The 26,708-nt window shown below is 36.5% G+C and overlaps 1 protein-coding gene across 1 annotated transcript in view; it reads right to left on the bottom strand.

Moving 5' to 3' along the window:
- The window catches only part of GPR158 (G protein-coupled receptor 158), a 298,586-nt gene that overhangs the window by 251,833 nt on the left and 20,045 nt on the right, over positions 1–26,708 (bottom strand). The window contains exon 2 of the mRNA XM_052651252.1: positions 14,381–14,486. Coding sequence (XP_052507212.1) covers positions 14,381–14,486 — 106 coding nt within the window. The remainder of the gene's footprint in view (positions 1–14,380; positions 14,487–26,708) is intronic.

The following is a 26,708-nucleotide window of genomic DNA, read 5'->3' as shown; positions in this document are numbered from 1 at the left end:
AAAAAGCGTCTGGAACCAGAAAGAAAAATTCCTTCTTCACACAGTGTCTCTCCAATACCAACTACTGAAAAGCTTAATATTGTCCCAGATGGCAGAAGGGAAATGGTTATAGGGCTCAGATTCAGTATCACAAAAGTGGGGCAAAAAACAATGGATTTGGAGTGAGAAAATAAATTGATAACTGGTACAAAGAATATATAAAACATTTAAATCTCTTGACTTCCACCTCTGACAGAAAAGAGTCAACTTGGGGGGTTCACCAATAAAAAACACAAGTCTCTCTTAGCTTCAGATAAAAGGACAATGAAAATATGACTAATGAATAGAAGCACAACTCAGTTCATATTTTACTGGTGAAATGTCACATTTTTAACTCTACTTTTCCAGATTAATTTTTAGTCTTATAGCATAATTGGGAAATATTCAGAAAATATTTATTATGACCCAACTCCCCAGATATGATATGATATATGATATATATGAAATATACATATGTTGTAATATTTTCATTATATTCACAAAATTGCTTCTTTAAATGTATATACACACACATACATTTAACCTTATTAGTCATTAAGGAAATATAAATGAAGCAACAATAAGTACATACTTTTTACTTAATTGACAAAAAACTATTGTCTAATAATAGGGTACGTAAAAGGGTGAAATTCGAAACTGGTGAAAGGAGGAAATGTAGGAGGTAATTGTTTTCTTTTTTTGAGCCTTTGTATTGTTTGCATGATTATAACAAATAGGTATTTTGTTTTATAATTTTGGAAGAATTTTATAAAAATAAAATATTCAATTATGCAATCAAGTGTGACAATACTATTTATAGGCTGTTTTTCAAATCAAAGTACTATAGAACCTGCAACTCATATATGTCTGTGGAGTCATAAAGTCATCTCAAGAGGCTCAAAAACTCAAGAGACCATAACAAGTAGTCATTCTAATTTAAATTAAAAACATAGTTTAACCATCTGTATCTTATTTTTCAAATGTATACAAGGCTATTTTAATAAGTGATTAGAATATCTTGTTTATGTTTATCTGAATTGTTTGTGCTTTTCTCAATTAACAGACACTAAAAGTATGAGCATATTTTAAAAGATATGTGGTCACGGCTCTAGGAATGCTTCAGACACAGTTGTGCTATTTCTTAGCCCAACGTTTATTGGAAATTAAAACTTCTAGCTGTCATTTCTCTTTCTAGGAATTAAGGTGTGTTTTTTTTTAAAGAAAAAGAAAGACAAGATATAGGAAAGGGGGAAAGGAAGAGAGTATAGGACAGGAAAAAAGAAAGCACAGAAGAGATAAAGAAAATAAGGAAAGACAGGCAAATAAAAGACAGAAACGGTGGGAGAGATAAGAAGGAAGGCTAAAATTTGACAAAGTTCCAATTATACATTTACACAGACTGAAAAACCTACCAAGAAAACAATCTAACTTTTATTGTGAAGGAGGATTTACATGGATTTAGTCGGAGAAGGCAATGGCACCCCACTCCAGTACTCTTGCCTGGAAAATCCCATGGACAGAGGAGCCTGGTAGGCTGCAGTCCATGAGGTCGCTAAGAGTCGGACACGACTGAGCAACTTCACTTTCACTTTTCACTTTCATGCATTGGAGAAGGAATGGCAACCCACTCCAGTGTTCTTGCCTGGAGAATCCCAGGGACGGCGGAGCCTGGTGGGCTGCCATCTATGGGGTCGCATAGAGTCAGACACGACTGAAGCGACTTAGCAGCAGCAGCAGCAGCTGAATAGTATTTGTAGAGCTCTCTATTTTTATGTCAAAAAGAAAGCAATGTAGTTTTTAAAAGCATCATGTATTCATTCATTCTGTCAAATCTAGATAAGCTACAAAAATACTTGACAATGGTGAATTGAGAATAATCACTAGTCAATTTGTTGAACCACCTACTCTGAATTCTTTATACCCTTTTTATAAAATGCATCTATCATAAATGAAAAACAATAGAAACTAAAGCACATAACTAAGTCATTGTGACATGTACAGAGTCTTTGATTCTAAAAATAATAGTAGCTGATTATAGTATTTGTGAAAATAGAAGTTCTCTATTAAGAACTAAAACCATCCATTTTAATTGAACCCTTATTCATTTTTAATTAGAACTGCTTGCAATGAGTAAATGAAATAAATGAAGTAAAATGTAAAACAAATTAAAGTTAGACCTACAATCTAAATACCCAAAAAGGTTTTCAGATACTAGGAAGAATATCCTGAGTAATCAGGCTGTACATAGAAGCTTCCATTCCTAAAGAAGATGGACTACCTGCCAAGTCATGATAGAATTAATCTAAATCTTTCTTATGGGTGTAACACAGTGATGAAAACAGTTACCGTAAGAGATACCCTACAAAAAATAAACATCCCTGGTGGCTCAAATGGTAAAGAATATTATACATGAACTTAAACTACAGGAGCAGCCATACCAATAAGATGTATGAGAAGGCCACAGCCGTTGCCTCAAAGGCTCATAAATTTCATCAGCAATTGATTAGTTCAAATTCTTAATTAAGATGTAATCTATATTGTTTTTCAAGTAGCTAAGCCTCAGTTTCCTCATCTGTAAAACTGCAATAATAATAGGTATTTTCTAAGACTGTTTTGAGGATTACATTCACCTTTATATATACATATATATACACATATATACAGGACACAATAATAGGGCAGGCATCTGATAAAAGTAGCAATTATAATTCAAGAGTAACCAAGTCATTTTAACATAGCATTGTAGGTATTAAAACAAAATATGTATAATGTACTATCAATGTTAGTTGCTCAATCCTGTCTGACTGCTTGTGACCCCATGATGACCCCATAGCCAGTAACCTGCCAGGCTCTTCAGTCCATGGAATCCTCCAGACAAGAATACGGGAGTAGGTTGCCATTCCCTTCTCCGGGGAATCTTCCCAACTCAGGGATCAAACTAAGATCTCCCACATTGCAGGCAGATTCTTTACTGTCTGAGCCACCAGGGAAGCCTTATCGTGACATATAGAAGACAACTTGCTCTGCCTGAAGTGGGAACAAGTTCCCAAGGGGGCACAAAGGAGCAAAACCTAGGACTCCAAGCATATGCAGAAACTGTCAGGTGGCCAAAGTGAGAAACAGTAGGTAGAATCATCGAAGGAAGTAAGAGAAAGCATAGAAACCAGGAAGTAGAGTCAAGGTCAGAATCATGCAGGAGCTGAAAAATGTGCTAAATTAGATCCCTCAAACTTATTAATCTTGGGACCCCTTTCACTCCTAAAAATTGTTGAGAATATCAAAGAGCTTTTATTTATACTGGTTTCATCAATTGATATTTACCATCTTGAATATTAAATGCAGAAAAATTTAAAATATATATAAATTCATTTTTTAAATAATTTCATAACATGCTAACATAATGTGTTTATGAAAAATAAGTCTTCCAAAAAAAAAAAAACTTAGCAAGAAGAGTATCATTGTTTTACATTTCTGCAAATCTCCTTAAAAGTCTCCTTAAAAGGCTTATTAGAAGACAACTAGATTATCCTATTTCTTTCTGCATTTAATCTGTTTCTATATCATATCTTATGAATCCTCTGTACACCTATAAGACAAATAAGAGTTCAAAAGGCCAATCATGTTATTATGAAAATTATTATGTAAAGGTTTAACTTCACAGACTTCCTTAACAGAGTCTTCAGGATCCCAACGGCTCCCCACTTAGAGAGGTTCCAGAACCACACTTTGAAAATTATGATATTACACAAACATATTTTAAAAGGTGACAAATGAAGGTGATTTGCAGACGACCATAAAAACAAAGTCCATAAACCAAGTGGTTTAGCTTCTAAATCTATGAAATCTGGGCTTCAATAGAATTAGAATTAGAATGGGCTTCCCTGGTGGCTCAGACAGTAAAGAATCTGCCTGGGTTCTATTCCTGGGTGGGGAAAATCCCCTGGAGAAAGGAATGGCTACTCACTCCAGTATTCTTGCCTGGAAAATTCCATGGACAGAGGAGTCTGGCAGGCTACAGTCAATGGGGTTGCAAAGAGTCAGATATGACTGAGCCACTAGCACTTTCACTTTCAAGACTTATAGAGACAATTAACCAACATCCTATTATTGAACGTAAATACAGAATCAACTCTATAGACTTTTCTCCAGGGATCATGGAACTATAAGGATGGAAACAAGTGCCTCTGCAAGTGTAAAACAGATTATACAGACAAGTCAATAGTAAAATCTACTGAATAGTTACATAATCGATTAGGACACAGCTCTACTTCATTACAATAATTATGGAAAGATGTTAGAAAGCATTGCTAAGGGTCAGCTCTCTTTCCTGAAGAGCTATAAAAATAAAGTAGATATCTACATATTTAGGACAGTATAAAAAATATTCCTTTCTAGACTTAACAGTGCTTGAATATTTTTATCCCATTGAAATGGCCTCTGACACATCTGACATTTCCCCCTTTACACACTTTTCTACTTCATGAACAAATAACTGATGTAAACCTCTTCATTGACAGTTCTTCTTTGTTTTTTCCTTAATCCTTCTGTTTTCAGTGTTTTGGTTCCAATTCCAGCCCCTACACTTATTGCTTCATCAGTTTCATTCACTGTTCCCTGTATTTTTCCATACACCTGTAAGTCAGTTTACATTTTGAAATTCAAAAATATAATTAAATGTTGTACATTATTGTGCATTATAAAGATAACTGCAACTCAAACTATGAATAAACTGAAAAAGAAGGGAAACACAATAGTTTCAAATGACAAAAAAAAAAACTGAAATAGACACTTGCACATTACTTTGCCAGCAAAAGCATTTAAGCTATTTCAATACTTTATGTTCTGCTTGTATCATCAACCACCCACTTGTTCTCTTGCAATCTATAAACCCTGGGTTTGGGAAAACAATGCTAAATCGAAACTCGTCCTGGGTGAATAAATATAAGTGACTTGGTAAAGATACCCCAAAATAAAAAGATGATAAAGAGGGTTTTCTCTTTTAGAAAAAAAAAAATCAAGGAAGAGTGTTTAACTCTTGTATAATAATATAGTCAGTTAAAGCTTTCTAAATCAACCAAGGACTGTAGCTAAGCAACATGATTCTTCACTGTGCTCAAAAAAGGGGGCTGCCAAGCATCAGTAGCCTCATTTCTCACTGAAAGCTTTGACAAGTTTCCACCATATTTTATATAATTGTAGCACAGGGAGTGCCAGATTAGATCTGATTTGCTGTCATGATGGGATTTTTTTTCCTCATAAGCTAATGATGCAAAGCTATATTTAACCCCTAAAAAGTCACCCCCCCCAGGCACTCACTGTATATTCTGATTGCCTCTCATATCTAGAATTGGACAAGTAGCAATTTTTCTGCTACTGGAAATGACAAAAGCAAAGGTTTAATAGGTTGAGATATTTTTTTCTCTGATTGACTCATTATAAATTTAGCTACATACTCCAAATCTGTTCAGTAACTTCATATTTCATCAGATGTTCTCTCACCGCATTGAAAAGATCAAGAAATCTAGTCCTTTGAGCTCATATCTGTTGCTGTATGTAAGACAATCTCCTCGCCCCAGCCTATTCTAGCCAAGTTGCATATGCTGCATATATATGTGCCTACCTTTAAGTTCACTCCCACTCTAACCTCTGATCACAGAGAACTCTGGGAGTATTTTAAGTGTTTATCTTCAGCAACAGAGTTTACTTATATATAATGATCTCTTCGGCATCCCAGTACCCAGTGAGTTGCAATCCTTCATATTCACACTTGTTTCATTTCTACATTCTGATTGGTATTCTGATTCCCTGCTAGGAAGAAGAGGGTCCCTTTCCTTCACATCTGCCCTCTTAATTGATGTCCAGACAATGTGTACAGTCTTTACCAACTTAATATCTAAGGAAAGAAGAAAAAGAAGTCACTCAGTCGTGTCCAACTCTTTACAACCCCATGGACTGTAGCCTGCCAGGCTCCTCTGTCCATGGAATTTTCCAGGTTAGAATACTGGAGTTGGTTGCCATTTCCTTTTCCCAGGGATCTTCCCAACCCAGGGATCGAACCCAGGTCTCCCACATTGCAGGCAGACTCTTTACCGTCTGAGCCACCAGGGAAACCCTTTATATCTATATCTATGGAGATGGATATCCCTTGAGTTCAATTTCAAACTGGACATTCCTACCACTGCAAGTCACTGCCATACACTGAGACAAGAATACCACCCCTGGAAAGAAACTTATGCTGCTGCCACTCACAAGATGGAAAGCCTTGTGTATGGATCCCAATCCAAATTTCCATGTGAGCCTGCCATACCCTCTCAGAAATCTGTTTTGGCTACCTGAGAGCTAGATCTCTTCTTCTTGATTGAAATGCTTCTAACCAATTAGTTATGCAAATTCTATCATGCCTCTTGGCTGAACCCCCATGGGTAACACCACAAGACTAACAGTATCAGCCCATGGGCCATTACCACTCAGTGATTCTCCTTCCTAACAACCATATGTCACCCATAGTACCTTCCTAGAGTTTAACTTTCTAAAATAATACTTTCTAGTTTTATGACCCTAGTCAAGTTACTTAACCCACTCTAAGTCAATTTTCTCATCTAGAAAACAGTAATAAAAATAAAAAAGAAAACAGGAATAACAGTAATAGGCAACTCACAGACAAAGTAAGTATGAAATGGATGTCTTATTTTTTATTTTTAAATAATTATTTTCTTACACAGAGATTGAAAAACAAACTTGTATCAAAGGAATGCTTCACTTCTGGTATCTAACAGACTTTTCAGACTTGGGCTGAAGAAAATTTAATTACCAGCAAATATTATGAAAAGTGCCTTTACCTACACTATTACTCATAAGAGATCTTACGAATAAGATCTTGTTAACAGTTTTTTTTTTTTTTTAATTTTAGGTAGTCCATAAAGTTGATAAAGTAGAAAGCTATAGATCAAGATTTAATGTTTTTATAGCTCAAGTAGACAGATAAAGAGATATATCGAGAGAAAGAGTCTGTTCACCTTAAACAGACAGGATGTGCTCCCTTTTTGTAAATTCTGAAGCAGATACTTCAAAGGTCCCAACATTAGATCAAGTTCAAAAAGGTTGGTAATGCAATCCAGTGACATGGAATATATACAAAAGACAGTTATTCAGAGGCAGATACCGAATATCATGACCTTATCATAGTGGAAAAATGGATTTATCTTCTACTCTATGGTATCTAGTATCTGATTCCCTCATAAGAAAAAGAAGCAATTTAGAGGAAAAAATAATACTCCTCTTAAGCCTCCTTTCTGGCTCACATTATGCCAGATTCACAATCTGAAGTCAACTAAACATGATTTGGCTTTTCCGTCTCACTTCAATCAGAATGTATTAGTCCTGCATAACCATTACCAAAGTGCTTAATGAGTAAGTAGAAATCAAATCCCATAAGCTAGCTTGAATGAAGGTGACAATAATGAACAACCATTTGCTTTATCATCATCACAGAGCAAAATAAGAAAAGCTGGAGTTTGGCAGGCACGATCACATGTGGTGTGAGAATTCAAGGTATTTCCAATGCAAGGGTAGGCAGAGCTTTGCTTTTGGATGGAAAAACCATTTAGTGGTTTCCTTTACAGTATACTAGACATATAAAATCTTAGGGCTGCAAAGATACTTAAGAGGCACCTACTTCAACTATATAGCTAATGGTGCATGAAATTTTTATGAGCCCTGCAAAATTCCTCCCTCCTTCCCTCTCTCCACCCCCTCTTCCCCCGAGCCACAAGATGGCAACAGCCACTGGTAACCCCTTGCTCTGTTGTTGGAAACATCTTTCTCTGAACAAGAGAGCCAGCTCTGAACAAGAATTTGAAAAAGGACAGATACATGTATATATATAACTGAATCACTGTACTGTACGCCTGAAACTAACACAATATTGTTAATCAACTATACTCCAAGATAAAGTAAAAAGTTAAAAAATAAAATAAAAAAAGACAGACCCAGTTTTCCTTTAACTGACTTGTTAAGCATCTCAGTACAGATATTTTGAAATAATATTTCCTAGCCCTAGTTTTGGAATAATACATACAGAATATCTAGTCCAAGTAGCTCTCAGGAGCATAGTGAAAACTCTGAAAATATAATCAGTTTCCTATTAATTTTAGAAAAGACTATATAATGAAATGAAACAAGTTAGGTCTTCAAACAACTTCAAAAAAGAAATGGAGAGTTATACAGTAGTGGTATGGCCTCTTTTGATTAAACCTAGTAAAACAGCCATACTTGCCTGAATCAGAAAACATCTAGCCTAAAAGAAAGACTTAGAAGCATACTGACAGCAGTCTTCAAATATCTGTGTGTTTGTTATGAAGAAAAAAAAAGTTTAACTTTATTTTGAGCAATTCCATGGGAGAAACCAAAAGCAGTAACTCTATAAGGAGGCCATCTACACACAGAGTGGGCAGCCTCTATTAATTCAATAAATGTGCCAGGCACTGTGCTGGGCACCAGTGAGCAGCTGATCACTACCCTACATTCAAGGAGAAGAGTAGGATTTCACGTCATCTCATTTTGTATTGGTAATCAGAGAAAATAGAATTGGTACTACAAACACAATGGAAATGTAAATATCTAGAAGATTATCAGCATTTACTTTTTTCCATTTACTGGAAGACTTTTTACAGTTTTCAGTGTAAAATAATGGCATTAAAAATAGTTGGCTGATTTCTCATTATCAATTTTCAATTAAGTTAATACAGCAGATTATATGGCTGATTACATTAGCCAAAATTCATTTCAAATTTGTCCTTAAATGTCCCTTAGTGAATTTAAGGAAAATGATTCACCCACATAATGAAATTCAGGGATTTGAAAGGTTTCAACAATCTGTGTGGCTTGACTGCACTGTAAGCTAGGCCATATTCAAAAGCCTGGCTTGTTCACTACTGTCCAGTGTCCAGTAGTTGCATGTGGCTATTTTATTTTTCAAATCAGGATAATGAGGCCAAGCACCTGAATTCTTAATTTTATTTAGTGATTTTCAATATAGGTATATGAAGCTTGTGGCTATCATATTGAACAGGACAATTTTAGAGACAGGTGAATGATAATACTCATAACACAGAACTTTTCTAAAGAAAGTATTACCTTTTGTATTTGACCATCCAAGGGGATTTACAGAGTATATTATTTTAAATTGCAAAATATTTACAATCCTTCATAATATCAGTAAGATGGTGTGTGACCTGGAAAAACTTTTCCCACACAAAGATTTTCTGATTATCTCAAAGAGAACTACTTATTTCTGAACTCAAAGATTAGTTATTCATCACTCTTTACAAAAAAAGGCAAGTGTTCTAAATTTGCTGTCCTGCTCAGTGATGACAAGTGGATGTTAGTAGTGTGTTATGCAGCAGGTATTTTTTAAATATATAAGCTCTTCCTTCAAAGCAAATGTGACATTTTAATAATCCGTGAGAAAGCCTTTTGAAGTGAGCATTTTGAAAATGGATTTGGAAATGTTTTCAGTGTTACGTGGTTTTTGTTGTCAAAATCTATAAATACTCACATAGCCATACAGTTTAAACTTGGAAATAAAATTTCCTAATCTATTTGAAAATATTCCCCATGAAAGTCTGAGTGGATCCTTAACCTATTCTTTTAAAATATTAAAATGCCCAGATTTCCAATTAGTTTTCAGGGACCAATTGACATCAGGTAAAATGAAAAACTGCTAGCTATATTTCTGGGAAAAAAAAAAAAAACTTTGCAAAATTGGAAACTGAAAAATCAACACTGTTATTTAGCAAATACAGTCAACAATTTACTTCTTCAATGTGGACTGACATATCCTTCTGAGGCATATTTTCAACTATGACAGACATTAAAACTAAGTATAAAAATAAACTGAACTTAGAGACCTCTGAATCATTGCACTGCTAAGTATTAAACTAAGACTTTTTAAAATTTTAAATGGTGAAGCATAATAAATCACAACACTATCACTGAAAATTTTTCAAAAATTATAACCACATATATTTGGAGAAGGAAATGGCAACCCACTCCAGTCTTCTTGCCCAGAGAATCCCCATGGACAGAGGAGCCTGGTGGGCTACAGTCCATGGGGTCACAAAGAGTCAGACACAACTGTGACTAACAACAATATTTATTATTATAAAATATAATCTACATTAAAACAATGTTTCATTTTTATCTCAACCCAATTAAGTTTTCTTATAACATACAAAATATATTACAGAAGATGCATATACTTTACAGATTAAAAAACATACAAATACTATTTGTGAATGCTTAAAGCATTTTTACTAATAGAATATAATCAAAAAGTTTCAAGGTCACTGTTCCATACTTCAAATAATCCTCTAAAGGAAACAAGCAAAAGAAAATCTTTAAAACAAAAATAGCAATTTATGTGAATGTTTTTAATAAACTATTCTGTAGGAGAGGATTCTGTGTACCCAAATGAAACAATGATATGAAATAGGTCAAGAATTATTTAAATGGCCATGGGAAACATGATCGAGTCCAGGTAGCAGTGATCTGGATCAGTTATAAAAATGGCCAAAATAATCCTGGAATCTGGTTCAACTCAGTGTCAACTGAGATCTCATTTTACTATGCCCTTCAAAAAGCACTTATTGGCCTCCTAAACTCGGTAACAACCCAAACTTGTTGAGATATCATTTTCCTCACAAACCATCCCATGCCTTTCTAAAATGCTTTTGAAGCTTCTGTCACTGGTTACTTACTACTTATTTGTTTCCAATATCAGACTCTGTATTTAGTTTAAGATACCTCAGAAGCTGAAAAGGCAACACACTGGAAAAAAAAAAAAAATCTTTTTTTTAAGTGAAAAGCTCGCCTCCATTACAACTTAGAAATTTGTTACTCCCTGTGGTATTTACAAGAGAAGAATGTTAAACATTGGTAAAAATAAAACCCACAGTAAACATGATGCAAGTCTCTGTTTCTAATGATGTGGATTTTCATAGACAGGCCCCTGTTTCGTTGTTTAGTCATTAAAATCATGTCCAACTCTTTGTGACCCCATGACTGTAGCCCACCAGGCTCCTGTGTCCATGGGATTTCCCAGGCAAAAATACTGGAATGGGTTACCATTTCCTTCTGCAGGGGATCCTCCCGACCCAGGAATCAAACCCACATCTCTTATGTCTCCTGCCCTGGCAGGCAAGTTCTTTACCACTGAGTCATCTGGGCAGCCCAGACGGACCCATACCTCTTACAAACACCAATCATGTCAAGTACGTCCCAAAACAAGTCAGTTAACACAATGCTCCTTGGGGTCTGTAACAGAAGATTTGTGACAAGGAACGAAAGAGAGCCAGTGCAGATGAAAAACACCCTGAACACGAGCTTTGTTTTGGTTTTAACAAGCAATAAAAACGTCAGTAGAAGCCAGTTCCTAGTCTCCAATTCACATCACTACAGAGAAGGACCTGAAAGGCTACCGTTACTCCTGAGTCCGAGAATGTGGTGTAGACCAGCAGCAGTGCCTACAGTGACCAGCACCAACTCCAGAACCTGACAGAAGCCCCACAGAAAGACGTGAAGAGTTCCAGTCCAGCCCTGTGTCCATCAGACTATGCACCAGAGGCTGCAAACCTAGGACACCAAGATCTCCTACTCCCAACACTAGGACCTCGGCAAGTGAGGGGCTCAAGGGATCCAGAGTTTAAGTCAAACAGGCACTTTGTAGATTTAGTGTTTGTTGATGTTATTTTTTGATCACTGAACCTTCGTACAACATTGTCAAATGAGATTCACTGAACTGTTGGTTGTCTTACAGGGTGAGTTTTTCATTTTTTTCCTATAGGAATTGAATAAATACAATGCTGTCATATATAAAGCCAAAAGTTACACATTTCACCCTAATCTCTGTTTACCAGAACAGAGGATAATATTTTATCTTGAAATAATTTAGTTTATTTGACAGCTTTAAAAAGACACAACCCACAGAAAATTGATAAGCTGATGTAATGAAAATAAATCAATCTTCTAAAAAGCCATCCAATAAGACCACCTAGTCAAATAAACAGATGTGCTATAAGGAAAAAGAAAACTACATCAAGATTATTAGAGGCAAAGCAACAACTATAACAGACTGATAAGCAAATATCTCCTTGTTTCTGGACAGACTGCTGATTGAACCCCTCAGGAACACCACTGAAACAAGGCTATACAGAAATGAGCACACACAGATCAATATCCACAATCTGACACTCATGCAGAGAAAAATTCCACCCTGGCTAAAAGACAAAGCTATGAAGCTCTACGCCACTGGCATGGAGACAATAGTCAGGCTAAAGACATTTACCAAATCACTGACCGAAATTCATATGTTTAGAAATGCCAGAACCATCCAAAGGGAAGTGGGAACTCAGAAAAGTTCAAATCCATAAGAAAAATAGTGAGCGGAGGTGAAAAGAATATCCTGATCTCTGTGACTTGACAAGACAGAAATACTTCATTTACATAATAAGGTCCCAATTGGGAAGAAGGGAACAACGAAGGCAATGAGGGCAGGGTGGAGGGTGGGCTATGTGGAAGTATATCGAGATGTGGGAGTCAGGGTGTGTGGGTTACTGAGGAAGTGGGGGCCGTGGGAACATGGTGGGACTATGTGATGGGCTTAGAGAGATATAAGGGACTATGCGGGTTCCTAGGGAGATTAGGGGGTGAGAGGGTTGAGGGATATTGCGGTGGGAAGAACAGAGGGCAGATGAAGGTGTGTGTGGAATGTAGGGGGGATGTAGGGATGGAACTGTGAAAGATTATTTGGGTCATGGTGGGCTACAGGGAAATGTAGCAAAAATTCAAATTGAAGATGTAGATTACTACATTTATAGGAATATCCCCTATTTTATGCTGACTTTCCTCATAAATTCATGGACTCAAAATAGAGACAGCTGAAGTATTTAAGGTCAGCAGTTTTAGTGTACATTTGTTTTAGAGTATTTGGGGACTTGAGAAATAAGATTACTAAAAATAAAATGAGGATGTTATCACATGTCACCTCTGAAATTACAGAATATCAGTTGATACTAACTAAAAAGGACACAAGCACCCAAATACTCATAGCAGCATTATTTACAATAGCCAAGATATGGAAACAACCTAAGTGTCCATCCACAAATGAATGGACAAAGAAGGCGTGGCATATATTATATACATGTATATACAGGCTTCCTCGATGGCTCAAGCAGTAAAGAATCCCCTGGAGGAGGGCACAGCAACCCACTCCAGTATTCCTGCCTGGAGAATCCCATGGACAGAGGAGCCTGGTGGGTTATAGTCCACAGGGTTGCGAAGAGTAGGATATGACTGAAGTGACTGACCACACCCAAGCACACAATGGAATACTACTCAGCCATAAAAAGAATGAACCGTTGCCATCTGCAGCAACATGGATGGACTTGGAGGGCATTATGCTAAGTGTAGTAAGTCAGAGAAAGACAAATACTCTATATTATTTAAATGTAGAATCTAAAAAATGCAACAAACTAGTGATTATAGTAAAAAAAAAAAAAAAGAAGAAGCAAACTCACAGATTCAGAGAACAAACTAGTGATTATCAGTGAGGAGAGGGAATGAGGGAAGAGGCAATATAGGGGTAGAGGATAAAAGGGTTATTATGGGATTATATGAAATCATCTGTGTTAAATTTGACCATTGTAATGCACTACAGAATTTAAAGACTCTTTCATTCAATTTTTTTAAAAAAATGTTTTTTTAAAGACAAGTGACAGTCTTATTTCCAGACGTATGATTTCTCTGCCTGTCCCTTGCCAACTGGAGTTCCATGAATTAAGTATGGACAGGAATTGAACATTGCAAAAAACCCACCAAATACACACATCTCCTTTCCAGTTTCCTGCAAACAGTTTTCTCCTTCTTCTCAGTATCTCCTGGCTATACTTTCTCTATTGCTTTTCTGACAGATGGCAGGGTGTCTGAACAAATAGCATCAATGTTTCAAAAACCATCATATTCCATAAAATGTGCATAATTTGGTTGACCCCTATTGGGATGGTTTCTCACTTCATGGCTATTTTAATTTCCAGCTCATTTTGAACAATAGTGTGACTTTGACTAAAGCCAAGCTTCAGACATAATTTTAGTTTCAGCCTTCTCTTAGTCCCCAAATGAATAGTTATTCTGTACAAATTTCATTGTCTACTCCTCTTTCAGTTCATTTGGCAACAGTCAGGCCTGCATAACAGATTTTTTTCCCCACTAAGATACTTCTTGTTCACTTACACACACAAATACAATCTACTCAGAAGTAATATGTTTCTTAGCTTCTGATTTGAGAACTGTATCTCCATTTTCTTACCTCTGAATTATTAAGGTGACATTTGTGAGTTCCTGAAAACCAGCCGTCACTTGAACACTGGTCAATGTCCACCTTCTGAAGATTTATGTCTACTTTCATGACACCCCTTAAAACAAAGAGAGACAAGAAGAACAAATTAATCTGAGTCTTTACAATTTCTAATTCCGTGTTCTAACCTAAAAATCAGACAAATCAGCACAAAAATGCACTAAAATTCTCCAAATTGCCCACTCATACTCATGTAAAGTGTGCCAGTGTAGGTAGAGACAATAGAACAGAAACAGCAAGTTATTAGTTTTGTGTAAGCACCAAAGGCCGGCTCTGTACTGTTCTCTGTTTCAGCTCTCTGTATAATGCCTGGCACACAGTAGCTGTTCAATAAGTATTTGTTGATTGGCTGACCTCCAGACAGGATTACTCTGGACATGGCAGCAAAGTTGACTCTGAAATAATACTTGCTCCCAATACCTCTTTTGTCAAAATTAAATTTTTTTAAAGCCCTTATCTCATTTCTTTCTACTCCTACTCCCCAGTGCAGGGCCAGGAATGGGAAGTTTGGGGCAAGGGAGCAGGAGGGAATAAGTTAAGAGGGGAAGATAGGATCAGAAAAAAAGCATCTCTTTCCTCAAATTTCTTGTATTATAGTTCTTCTAGCTACAAAACACACACACATAAAATAACAAAACAAATGTAAAAGCTATACAGCCAACAATTTTTACATTTAAAATATTAGTTTAAAAACATCAGTGATTACATTGTGCCAAACTAAATCACCTCTCAGAAAAGAAATATGGTACAACAGCTAATTCAGGAAGCCTAATACCCCATGTTACGACTCATTTTTCTCATGTGTTTTCTCCTTTTAAACTACTGTGAAATTTTCTGACAGAGTTGGTTAATGTCTTTTGGGCTTCATCTAGAGCGAAGAAATCATTTACTTTTTAAGGCTGTTTCCATTCTTTTCATATTAACCTGTGACAAAGTATATACTATACTACCTAGTACTACCATACTTAAAAACAGAGGCACAGCAAAACCTGATATCAGTACTTAGTTATCCAGACAACCCAGAATATGTGTAAGTTCAGTTTTCAGAGGATCACTCAAAGGAAAATGCAAAAATTTATCATAAAAAACTTAAGAGAAATAGCTCCAGTTTGCAAAATACTACCGCTGTGGACTATAATCCCATAAAACAAATACTATTCATGCAATAAGGAGCTAAATTTCCAAGTAGTAAAAGTGAGTCACTCAGTTGTGTCCGACTCTTTGAGACCCATGGACTGTACAGTCCATGGAATTCTCCAGGCCAGAATACTGGAGTGGGTAGACTTTCTCTTCTTCTAACGTCTTAAAACCATTTGCTCTTTCAACACATATTTATTGTCTGGTATATATACATATCAAGATAAGAGAAGCCACGGTCTCTCCCAAGAAACCCGAAAGGTTTAAAACGTCTTTAAAACTATTGGAATATTTCATAGAGAATGGATGCTAAATTCTGGGGAATGTGGAAAGTTAACACTTGGGGTACAACAGGCATTCTATAAACACTGGTTGACTTGCTGTCTTCACCAATCAGGACTTCACATAAAATTGTGTTCCACATATTCATGCCAATCAGGCAAGCCCACTCCAGACTCTACTTAGGTCTTCTGAAAATAATATATTCAGCTTTTCATTCATTTAATAAATTACTTATCAAGCATCTACTATGGGCCAAAATTATTCTTGGCCTCTGACATTACTAAGCTGAAAAAAAAAAAGTACCTGCCTTCACGAAGTTTAACTCTAGTCAGACAAATAATAAACCATGGCTATAATAAATAAGTATTCTTCCTCGGAAAATTTCATGAATAGAGGAGCCGGATGGGCTGCAGTACATGGGGTGGCAAAGAGTCGGACATAACTGAGCACACACATAATAAACAAGTAAATTACACTTAGTAATACAAACTAAAAAGTGAGATGGAGGGGAAAAAACTACCTTCAAGTAGGTAAGGGGGATGGACGGGAGTACAGAGAAGGTTAAGATTTTTTCAAAGGGTGGTCAGGATAGGCCTCACTGAAGTAAGATTTCTAATTCGCTGGTTTAAGGTACAATTACGGGCCGTTTTGTATCCACACACTAAGTTACCAGTCATCTTCTTCTATGACATAAAATTTCCCACTGAACTGTGTCCGCTACATTTTGATATTCTTGAACAGCTTAGGAATGTAAGTAGCAAACCAATAAAAACATATATTTCTATTCCACAAGTTTTCTTCCACTAACCGCTACACTTTAGTCACAAAATAGTGAAGATCTCAAAACCCTCCAGAGCTGGCTTAGGAACAAGGGCTAATTAGGGATTCCAGAAGGATGCAATTACCTCTGGTCCCTTCCCTGAGAAATCTGGTTTAAGAAACTGGTATCTTAAGGGCTAGAGTTTTCCGTCTTTTCTTTTTTTTAATTCCACATTCCTACACGACAACCAAAAAGTCACCGCAGACCTCAAACCAAGTTCACAATGCTCCCAGGGCTCAACGCAAAACCACCAAAGGTAATGAGCCATGCGCTTACCAGCTGGGAAATCAATGCTGACTCATCTTCATTAGTACCTGGGCCTTGGCGCCTGGGGAGCTACAAAGCCCTGGGGAAGGCACCGGCACTTTCTGCAGGGGAAGTGGAAGTCTGCGAGACTAAGTTCTCCGAGTGGCGAAAACCGTGCAGCCAAGTGCAAACCAGACGCTCAAAAACTAAAAGCCTCACGCATGCGCACTGGCAGGGCTTGGGCCTGGGAAGACCCACACTAAGCCTGCGCCGCTCTCCTGAGCCCTCTCTTCTGAGGCGGATGTGCTGCTACCACATCCGGTGAGTCGGCACCACTGGGAAGCGCTGAGGGCCGGAAGTTGCTGATGTTTGGTGGGTTCAAGACTGGAAGACGAGGGCCAAAAAGAGACTGGTAAGTGGTCTCCAGAGAATGGAAAATATAGCAGATAACGTTCCCCAAATCTTTGGGTGCTTAGCTGACCTGCAGACTAGCATTTTTCTATCCTTGTTTCTTTTACTTCTAAAAGGCCTCAAGGCCGAAACAAGATTCATCCGCCAACCAGGTTTGGAATTTGCCTAACGTTCTCTATCTGTGTATGGGCTTCCGTCCTTACAGTTACCTGGTAGATAACTTGTTTGTTATGAAACTCATCCCCCAAATCAAAACAATTTGTCAAGTTCCTTAAATTCTACTCCCTTCAGGTACCTTGACCCTTCCCCTCCATTTCTGCTAATCCTGCCTCGTTCAGACCTTCTTCATCTCTCATGGAGCTAAAAAATTTCTGTAATAGTTTACTTATTTGGTCCTGCCTGGCATTACTCCAATGAAGGTCTCGATTTGTAGGCCTTTCTTTAAGAAAGGTTTAGCGTCCTTCTTTAAGAAACAAGTACAAAATCATTAATATTTATTTTTATCACAATACGACCCTTTGGCCTTATGTGTTTGTGTGACTACTGCTGAATGGGTAGTAATTTCATTACTAGAAGGCTTTTCTATACCAGGATGGCTAGCGATAACTTAGACGTGATGACAAACTAATTTAGTATGTATTGTTAAATAATTCAGAACTTCTGCTTAACCAATTTCCAAATATGCCCACAGCCCAGGGAAAATGTAATGGAGGGAAAATTATAGTAGAAAGAGACCATTTAGTTATATATTCCTTTTGCAAATTTTACCAAAAAAAAAAAAAAAACTGCTGACCACAAAATTCATTGTTAGTGCTTGATCCAGGACCTTAGAAAGTTCCCCATGCAAGCAGGGGGCCCTAAAGCTTAAGCATCAAATGCTGCTATTCAGTCTTTAAAATATGTAAATATGATCCTCACAGTTACCTGCTTAAAATCAGTATTTCCCACTCTCCTGAAGAATGAAATCCAAGTTCCTTGGTATAACATTATATCCAGGCCCCTCTTGTTTCTGACTTCTCCATTCACTCACTGACATACATTCTTTGTTCTAGAATTAGTCTGAGAGGTCCTAAATAATTCATGTTATCTCAGAAAATCATTCTATTATAGATACCTTTATACCTGAAGTCCTTTTGCCTAAGCTGTGCTCTCCTTATTGTAGCCTCTCTCTGGCTCTTTTCTAAAACCTTTCATAAACTACAAGTCTCATTTAGAAACTACTTCTCTATTGTCTGCATGGTATGCTATGCTTACCTTCTTCATACCATTAGTACTCTCTATTATAATATTTGGTTTTTAATGATTGTTTTTCCCATGGGCAAAATTTCCATTGTCTGTGTCTTTTTAATATTTTCCCTCAGCCCCTAAATCAGCCCACCCCAAAAATTAACCCTGGAAAATGGCAGATGCTAGAGAGATGCAAATAGTAGCTTAAAAAACCATGACCAAAAAGGGAGAGAGAGAGTGAAAACCCGAGCAAACAGAAAACCATCATGGATTGCTATGGGCTAATGAATGGAAAGAAAAACTGGATAGGTTGACAGAAAGTTTTGAAATTCTGCTTTTGTTTCTTCACCATGTCACCTTGGGCAATATTCTTCCTTTTTCATCACTACAAAAATTGACAGTAACATCCCATTAGTCAACATTGAAGGGGAATCAGGGCAGAAGTTCAGTCAAAATTAAAGAGTTGATAAAAACCAGATGCTGGTAGACCAGCTGCCCTCAGTGGTTTTCTCCAAACAATAGATGATCAGAACAAGGTTTGACAAAAACCTAAAACTTACGGCACTGGCTTTGGGTCCAGGCAGAGGCAGAAGCTGGAAAGGCCTTAAAAGAAATGGTTACTAAAAGCCAGAACATGGTGAGTCTTAAAGGACAATGTAGAAGTGATACTGGAGACAGGGGAAAAAAAGCAACCTTTGTTGTATAATAGTTAAAAGTTTGGCAAAGCTGTTACCTGTGAGCAAATGAACTTGTGGATATGGCCAAGGAATGTTATAAGTAAAATGCAGAGAGTACTATCTGGCTTTTTCCAGCTGACTGTGATGGAATGCAAGGAGAAAAGCATGAACTAAAGAAGCGCTGCTTGTTTTTTGTTTTTGTTTTTGTTTTTGCTTTTTAATTTTTTTAATTGTGGTGAAATAAATATAATAAAACATACCGTCGTAACCATGTTTAAATGTAGTTTAGTAGTGAAACTGTCAGTCACTCAGTCACGTCCAATCCTTTGTGACCCCATGGACTGCAGCCTACTAGGCTCCTCTGTTCATGGAATTCTCCAGGCAAGAATACTGGACTGGGTAACTGTTCCCTTCTCCAGAGGATCTTCCCAAACCAGGAATCAAACCCAGGCTTCCCACTGTAGACAGATTCTTTACCAGTAAAGATTCATTTGCCATAGATTCTGAGCCACCAGGGAAGCCCACAGTTTAGAAGTATTAAGTATGTCATATTGTTCTGCAAACAATCTCCAGAACTCTTTTCATCTTGCAGAACTGCAATTCTGAATCCATTAAACAAGGGAATTCACCTCCCCTTCAGTGTGAGCTTAACTTAGTGATTCATTTAGAATAAAGTATGGAAAACAAAAAATAGTAACTTTAGAATGGACAAACCTGAGAAACACCACACTATCTAAGTGACCAAGGTTAACATCACCAGTAAAAAGACATATTGATACTATGTACTCTGTGGTATAATGCAATGAGAAGGGCATTTTCCCTCTGTAGTTTTCTTCCCAAGTGCCCCTAACCTCAGTCTTAAGAGAAACCATTAGACAAGTTCAAATTAAGGGATATTCAACAAAATACTTTACCAGCACACTTCAAAAGTGTCAATTGGTAGTTGATAATGTAAGAGAATATGGTTTAAAGGCAAGAAATGACTGAGAAACTCACAGATTGGAGAAGACTAAGGAAATATGAAAAGCAAGTGATATATTAGTTTGCAAGGGCTGCCATAACAAAGTACCCAGACTGGATGGCTTAAACAACAGAAATTTATTTTTTATAATTCTGGAGTCTAAAAGTCCAGGAGCAAGGTGTCAGTTGGTTTCTTTTGAGGCCTCTCTCCTTGATTTGTAGATGGCTGTCATCTCTCTGTGTCTTCATATGATCTTTGTGTGTTCTTGTGTCCTAATTTCTTCTTATGAAGACACAAACATCTTGGATTAGGGCCCATCCGAACAAGCTCATTTTAACCTAATTATCTCTTTTAAGATCTTGTCTCAAAATACAGTCACATTCTGAGGTGCTGAGGGTTAGGATTTCCATGTGTGAATTTTGGGGAAACATAATTCAGTTTACAAGATATGATAACCTATTTGGATCCTGGAAGAGAAATAGAAGATTAGTGGAAAAACTGAGGAAATCAGAATAGAATCTGTAACTTAGGTAATAGTGTTGTACTAATATGAGTTTCTTAATTTTGATCATTTCATGGAAGATGTTAATGTTATAGGAAGTTTGGTGAAGCGTATTCACCTAGGTAAGGTAATGGAAACTTTATTATCTTTGCTAATCTTCTGAAAGTCTAAAAATATTTCAAAATAGTGAAAAATTTTAGTTATAAAAAACTAAATTTCTTTGAGAAAATAAATGAAGACTCAGGAATTAAAGAGAAAATATGCAGACAGGAAATATGCAAATAAATGCAGAATGGATACAAAGGAATTAAAAAAAAAAAAAACTACCTTAAAGACTTTGTGTGGATCATAACAAACTGAGGAAAATTCTTTAAGAGATGGAAATACCAGACCACCTTACTTGCCTCCTGAGAAACCAGTATGCAAGTCAAGAAGCAACAGTTAGAACTGGACATGGAACAATGGACTGGTTCAGAATTGGGAAAGGAATACATCAAAGCTGTACATTATCACCCTGCTTATTTAACTTATATGCAGAGAACATCATGCAAAATGCCAGCCTGGATGAAATACAAGCTGGAATCAAGATTGGTGGGAGAAATATCAATAACCTTAGATATGCAGATGAAACCACTTTTATGGCTGAAAGCGAAGAGGAACTAACGAGCCTCTTGATGAAGGTAAAAGAGGAGAGTAGAAAAGCTGGCTTAAAACTCAACATTCAAAACACAAAGATCACGGCGTCTGGTCCCGTCACTTCATGGCAAATAGATGGGAAAACATGGAAACACTGACAGACTTTGGGGGGCTCCAAAATCACTGCAGATGGTGACTGCAGCCATGAAATTAAAAGACGCTTGCTCCTTGGAAGAAAAGCTATGACAAACGTAGCCAACATATTGAAAAGCAGAGACATTTCTTTGCCAACAAAGGTCCATCTAGTCAAAACTATGGTTTTTCCAGTAGTCACATATGGATGTGAGAGTTGGATCTTAAAGAAGTGCTAAAGAACTGATGCTTTCAAACTGTGGTGTTGGAGAAGACTCTTGCATCCCTTGGATTGCAAGGAGATCAAACCAGTCAATCCTAAAGAAAATCAACCTAGAATATTCACTGGACGGACTGATGCTGAAGCTGAAGTTCAGTACTTTGGCCATCTGATGCGAAAAGCCGACTCATTGGAAAAGACCCTGATGCTGGGAAAGAATGAAGGCAGGAGAAGGGGACGACAGAGAATGAGATAATTGGATGGCATCACCAACTCAGTGGACATAAGTTTGAGCAAACTCCAGGAGATGGTGAAGGACAGGGAAGCCTGGTGTGCTGCAGTCCATGGGGCCGCAAAGAGTCGGACACAACTGAGTGACTAAACAACAACATTAATTATTTTCTAAAAGTTACCTGAAAGATGACAGTTAAAAGTTCTGACACCCTGTATTTTTTTAGTGGTATACTAGAAATTGAAGGAAATGCTTAACTTAGTAAAATTTGCTTCTATCAACTCTATACTTTGAAGGAAAAACTTTTTCTTTTAAGATGTTCTCTTGAAATCAAAAATGTTTGTAATCACTGATGCTGTTTAACATAGTTACTGAAAGTCACAACCAATTCAAGAATTCTAGGTAAAAAATGAGATGTAAAGATCTGAAGAGAAAAGAGTAAACTGTCATTATTTGTAGATAATATGATCCTTTAGTTAGCAGTAAAATCAACAGACAAATATGAGAACAATAAGAAAGTTCAGTAAAGTTGGTAGATACCAGATCAGTGTTCAAAAATCTGTATATACACCAACAATTTCCAGCAAAAAAGTTATAACTAAAAATATTCCATTTAAAATAGGACAGAACCCATTATGTTAGTAGTTAACTTAATCAAGAATACACAAAACTTTTATGGAGAAAATTTGAAACTCTAATGAAGGACAAAATAGATGATCTGAATAATGGAAATACATCACATGCTCTCAGGGAATAAGTTACTGTATTAAAAATGTCAATTCCCATCAAATGGAGCTATAAATTTTATGCAGAACCAATCAAAATTCTATATCGATTTTTTTTTTTTTAGAAACTCGACAGCTTTCTTTAAGTAGAAAAATAGAAGCTGTGAAAAGGGGAAACAAGGAGGCTTTAGGCTTTGCCAAAGCAAATATTGAGACGTACTACCCAACCATGGAAATAAAACATAATAGTACTGACTAGGGACAGACAACACACAGGGGAAGCAGTGAAAAAACAAAATAGAGAACTCAGAGACATACATATGCACATAAGACACTTGTATGTGTGATAAAGGCTGATAGGAGTAGAAACCTGGATCACTAAATAGATAAAAATAAGTGGATCCCTAGCAAATACCATGTGCAAAGGTGAACTCCCAGTGTTAAAGATCCAATTGTAAAAGGTAAAACTTTAAAGTATTAGTTGATTATAAGAAAATAATTTTGAGGCAAGGCATTGAAAGATCTCATAAATAAAACCAAGAACTATAAACTGTAAGGTAAAATTTTGATTAAGTAAATAACATCAAAAATGTTAAAAAATTCCACTCAAGGGGAAATATTATGGTCAAAGTTACCTGAAAGATAACAGATTGGGCTATATTGAACTGTCTAAAGTTGACAAGGAAATAATATCTAGAACCTCTTGAAATACAACAAAAATATAGAATCACAGTAGGAAACAGGCAAAGGCTATAAGCAAGCAGTTCAATAAAGAGCAAGCCCAACAAGTTTACAAGTACATGAAATGATACTTAAGCTAACCAATAATCAGAGAAATGCAAACTAAAACAATAGTAAGATGTCACTTTACATTCATTAAACTAACAAAAACTTAGAAAGCTGTATAATGCCAAATATTGGCAGGAATATGAGGCTATAGGAGCCCTTATGCCTTGCTATTGGATATGTAGACTGATGCAGTTTGTCTAGTGAGCAATCTTGCAATATTTTGTAAAATTACATTTACCCCTCCTTGTGACCCAGAAATCCTGCACTGCAGTTTATCTCTCAAGGAAATTCTCACACAGGTCCCTAATGCGGCATATAAGCTTACCACAATGTCACTGTAATGGCAATGAACCAAAGACAATCTGTCCATCCCTGGAACTGGACAATTTCTACATACTATGCAGCAATATACCAGTTCCCTGGTGGCTCAGACGGTAAAGCGTCTGTCTACAATGTGGGAGACCCAGGTTCGATCCCTGGGTTGGGAAGATCCCCTGGAGAAGGAAATGGCAATCCACTCCAGGACTATTGCCTGGAAAATCCCATGGACAGAGGAGTCTGTTAGACTACAGCCCATGGGGTCCCAAAGAGTCGGACACGACTGAGCGACTTCACTGTCACTATGCAGCAATAGAGTACTAGGCAGCAGTAGAGAAACAGACTGGTTGTATACATAGCATCAGGAAGAGATTTTTAAAACAGAATTGTATAAATAAAAAGCAAAATAATGAGAAATATAGAAATCATTTAACTAAAATGACTTATTTATAAATAGTACATGAAAGGAGGAGCACATGTCACAGGTTCATTGTTAATGGGGTAGGATCAAGGAAAAGAGACTTTTAAAGGGGACAAAGAACAATTTCCTTTCTGATTCCATATAACTGTAGAAGACTTTAGATTCATCTTTCAATCATCTTTGGGTAACTTCCTCATTTGGGGCTTCTTGTCCTCAGAAATGCCCACCCAATGATCTCTAATCATTTAGCTCAAACCCATCATTACAAGAAGTACAAGAGAATCAAGAACACAGTCTGATCGCCTCTAGAGTATCTTAAAGAACTTGACGACAGTCTGTCTCAAAGCAAGAAAATGTTCTCCTCCCCCACACTACTTTGCAGCTGACATGTCCAGAGAAGCCTGCCAAAACTTTACATAGTGACAAATGTCTTCCATCTGTCTGGCTTCTTGTTCTTGGAAGGCTTTTTGGTAATCAGGTCACACCTTCCTTGAGAAGATCTGTATATTTTTTGTGGAGAAAATAAGTTTTGTTTTAAAAAAAGAAAAAGAACCAATAAACATAAAATGAAGTAAGGTCAATCAGAATGTCAGTTCTTCACCCACAAGTATACAGTCTTTGTATTTTGGGGCTCTTGAAGATGATCCTTTTTCAAAGTTAAGTCCAGCACACATCTTAAAAGTGCTAGGGTTTAAGAGTTTGATAATAGATGATTGTCCTCCTGAAAAATGTATTTTGAGTTTGCTGCTTTCCCAAAAGTAGCTGACTAATGTCTTATTTTACAGTTTTCCTTTACTGGAATAATTTTGAGATACATTGTTTCAATTTTAAATGACAAGAGGACAGTTTATTTTTCAAACACATCCAGTCTTCTTTATATGACCTCTTTGAATATGGCCGTTTCTAAATGGGGTAGAAACTCCCTTGTCAAGAAAACCAGTACAAAGAGATCACCTGTATTGACCCATTATTCAAATAACAATTCTATAAAAGAACAAATATTTTTATTCCTTGATAGATGAGGAAAATAGGGTTCAGAAAAGTTATATAATATGTCCAAAGACACTTTTTTTAATTGCTAGGGAGGAAAAATTAAGATCAAAGTGTATTCTGTCAGAGAAAATAAATGTGAACATTAATCTACCTTAAAATATATAATAATAATGTTATACCTTGAGTTTCCTGGTGCCTTCATTAAACAAGTCATTTATGTTAGTTCTTGGCTACACTATCTAAGTGAAAATGTTCTTTTTTGTTAGTAATTTTTTAAGTCATTAAATTTCTTTTTTCTCTTAGTTCTTACTCATATAGCTCTTCAAGTCAAATTGTCCATCTAATAATGTGCAGTTTTTTATTCTGAATGACTTTTTTCAAGATCCTACTATTTTATAAAAATATTTTATAATGTTATACAAAAGGTACAAGCCAGCCATTGATAGTAATTTTTCAGAGAAAGATAGCATGTGCCAATTCTTTTGATTTAGAAATAATAACTAAGTAAACCTATAAAGTACATTTAAAATATTCCCATTGGAATTTAAATAAAGTACTTTGGTGGTTAGATGCCCAACTATGAACTAAATATAGGACTTACTTATAGGACTTACTTGTATGCTTTGAATCATGTGTTTTTAGTTATTATTTATTGGGTGCTTATTGTGTATTATATATTATCTATACACACTCAAAACATCCTCATTGAACTTGTTATATGACTGATACTATTCTCCCTAATTTATATTACAACTATATATGGTCACTATCATTCTCCCTAAATAATGGTTGAGAAATTTGGGACACAAAGAGGTGAAATAGTATATCTAAGACACAAACCAAATAAGCAAAAGAACTGAATATGATGTCCATATCTTTAGGTATAAAGTTAATAAAACCAATCAGAAGACCTAAGTTTGAGTTCTTACTCAAGTTGGTGAATTGAGCATGTTTCTCTACCTCATCCCTCCACATCCAACTGTAATGGCAGTAAATAAATACAAGATGGAATGAGAAGAAGTAGTAGACCAAAGATTTGACATAATTCTCTGGGATCCTACTGATGATCAGCTGGAGTGGTGGCAACCAAGCCCAGGACATGCTCAGGAGAACGCTGGAACAGAGGCGGAAACTGCTCTTTAAGTAGAATTTCCAGAAATATTTTAAGCTCAAAGTCAATAGGTTTCAAGAGTGAAAGTAGAAAATGAAGCAGATATCAAGGTGATGAAGGATTTCAAGTTGGCATATCCTCTCCTTGTGTGAGGTGATGGCACCTATTCTCAAGCTAAAAACAAAGATCTGTTCTATAAAGAGCTTGAAAGAAATGCCTAGAAAGAACTAAAACTTCTAAATGGTTATTAGTTCTCCCAGAGTAAAGATCTGCAGTGATCCAGAGACTGTGTGCTTCCTTCTCAGGTATCCAAAAGTAAATGTTGAAAGACTGACAGTCAAGGGGAGGTATACTGAGGAACCTGGCCTATACACCTGCCACAGGAATCCATGCCATCTACCTATGTATGTTAACCTAGTCCCTTGGTCATAAAACTATGA

The sequence above is a fragment of the Budorcas taxicolor genome, chromosome 13, assembly GCF_023091745.1.
Source record: "Budorcas taxicolor isolate Tak-1 chromosome 13, Takin1.1, whole genome shotgun sequence".
Classification (NCBI taxonomy): domain Eukaryota; kingdom Metazoa; phylum Chordata; class Mammalia; order Artiodactyla; family Bovidae; genus Budorcas; species Budorcas taxicolor.
This window is presented reverse-complemented; position numbering and strand designations above follow the sequence as displayed.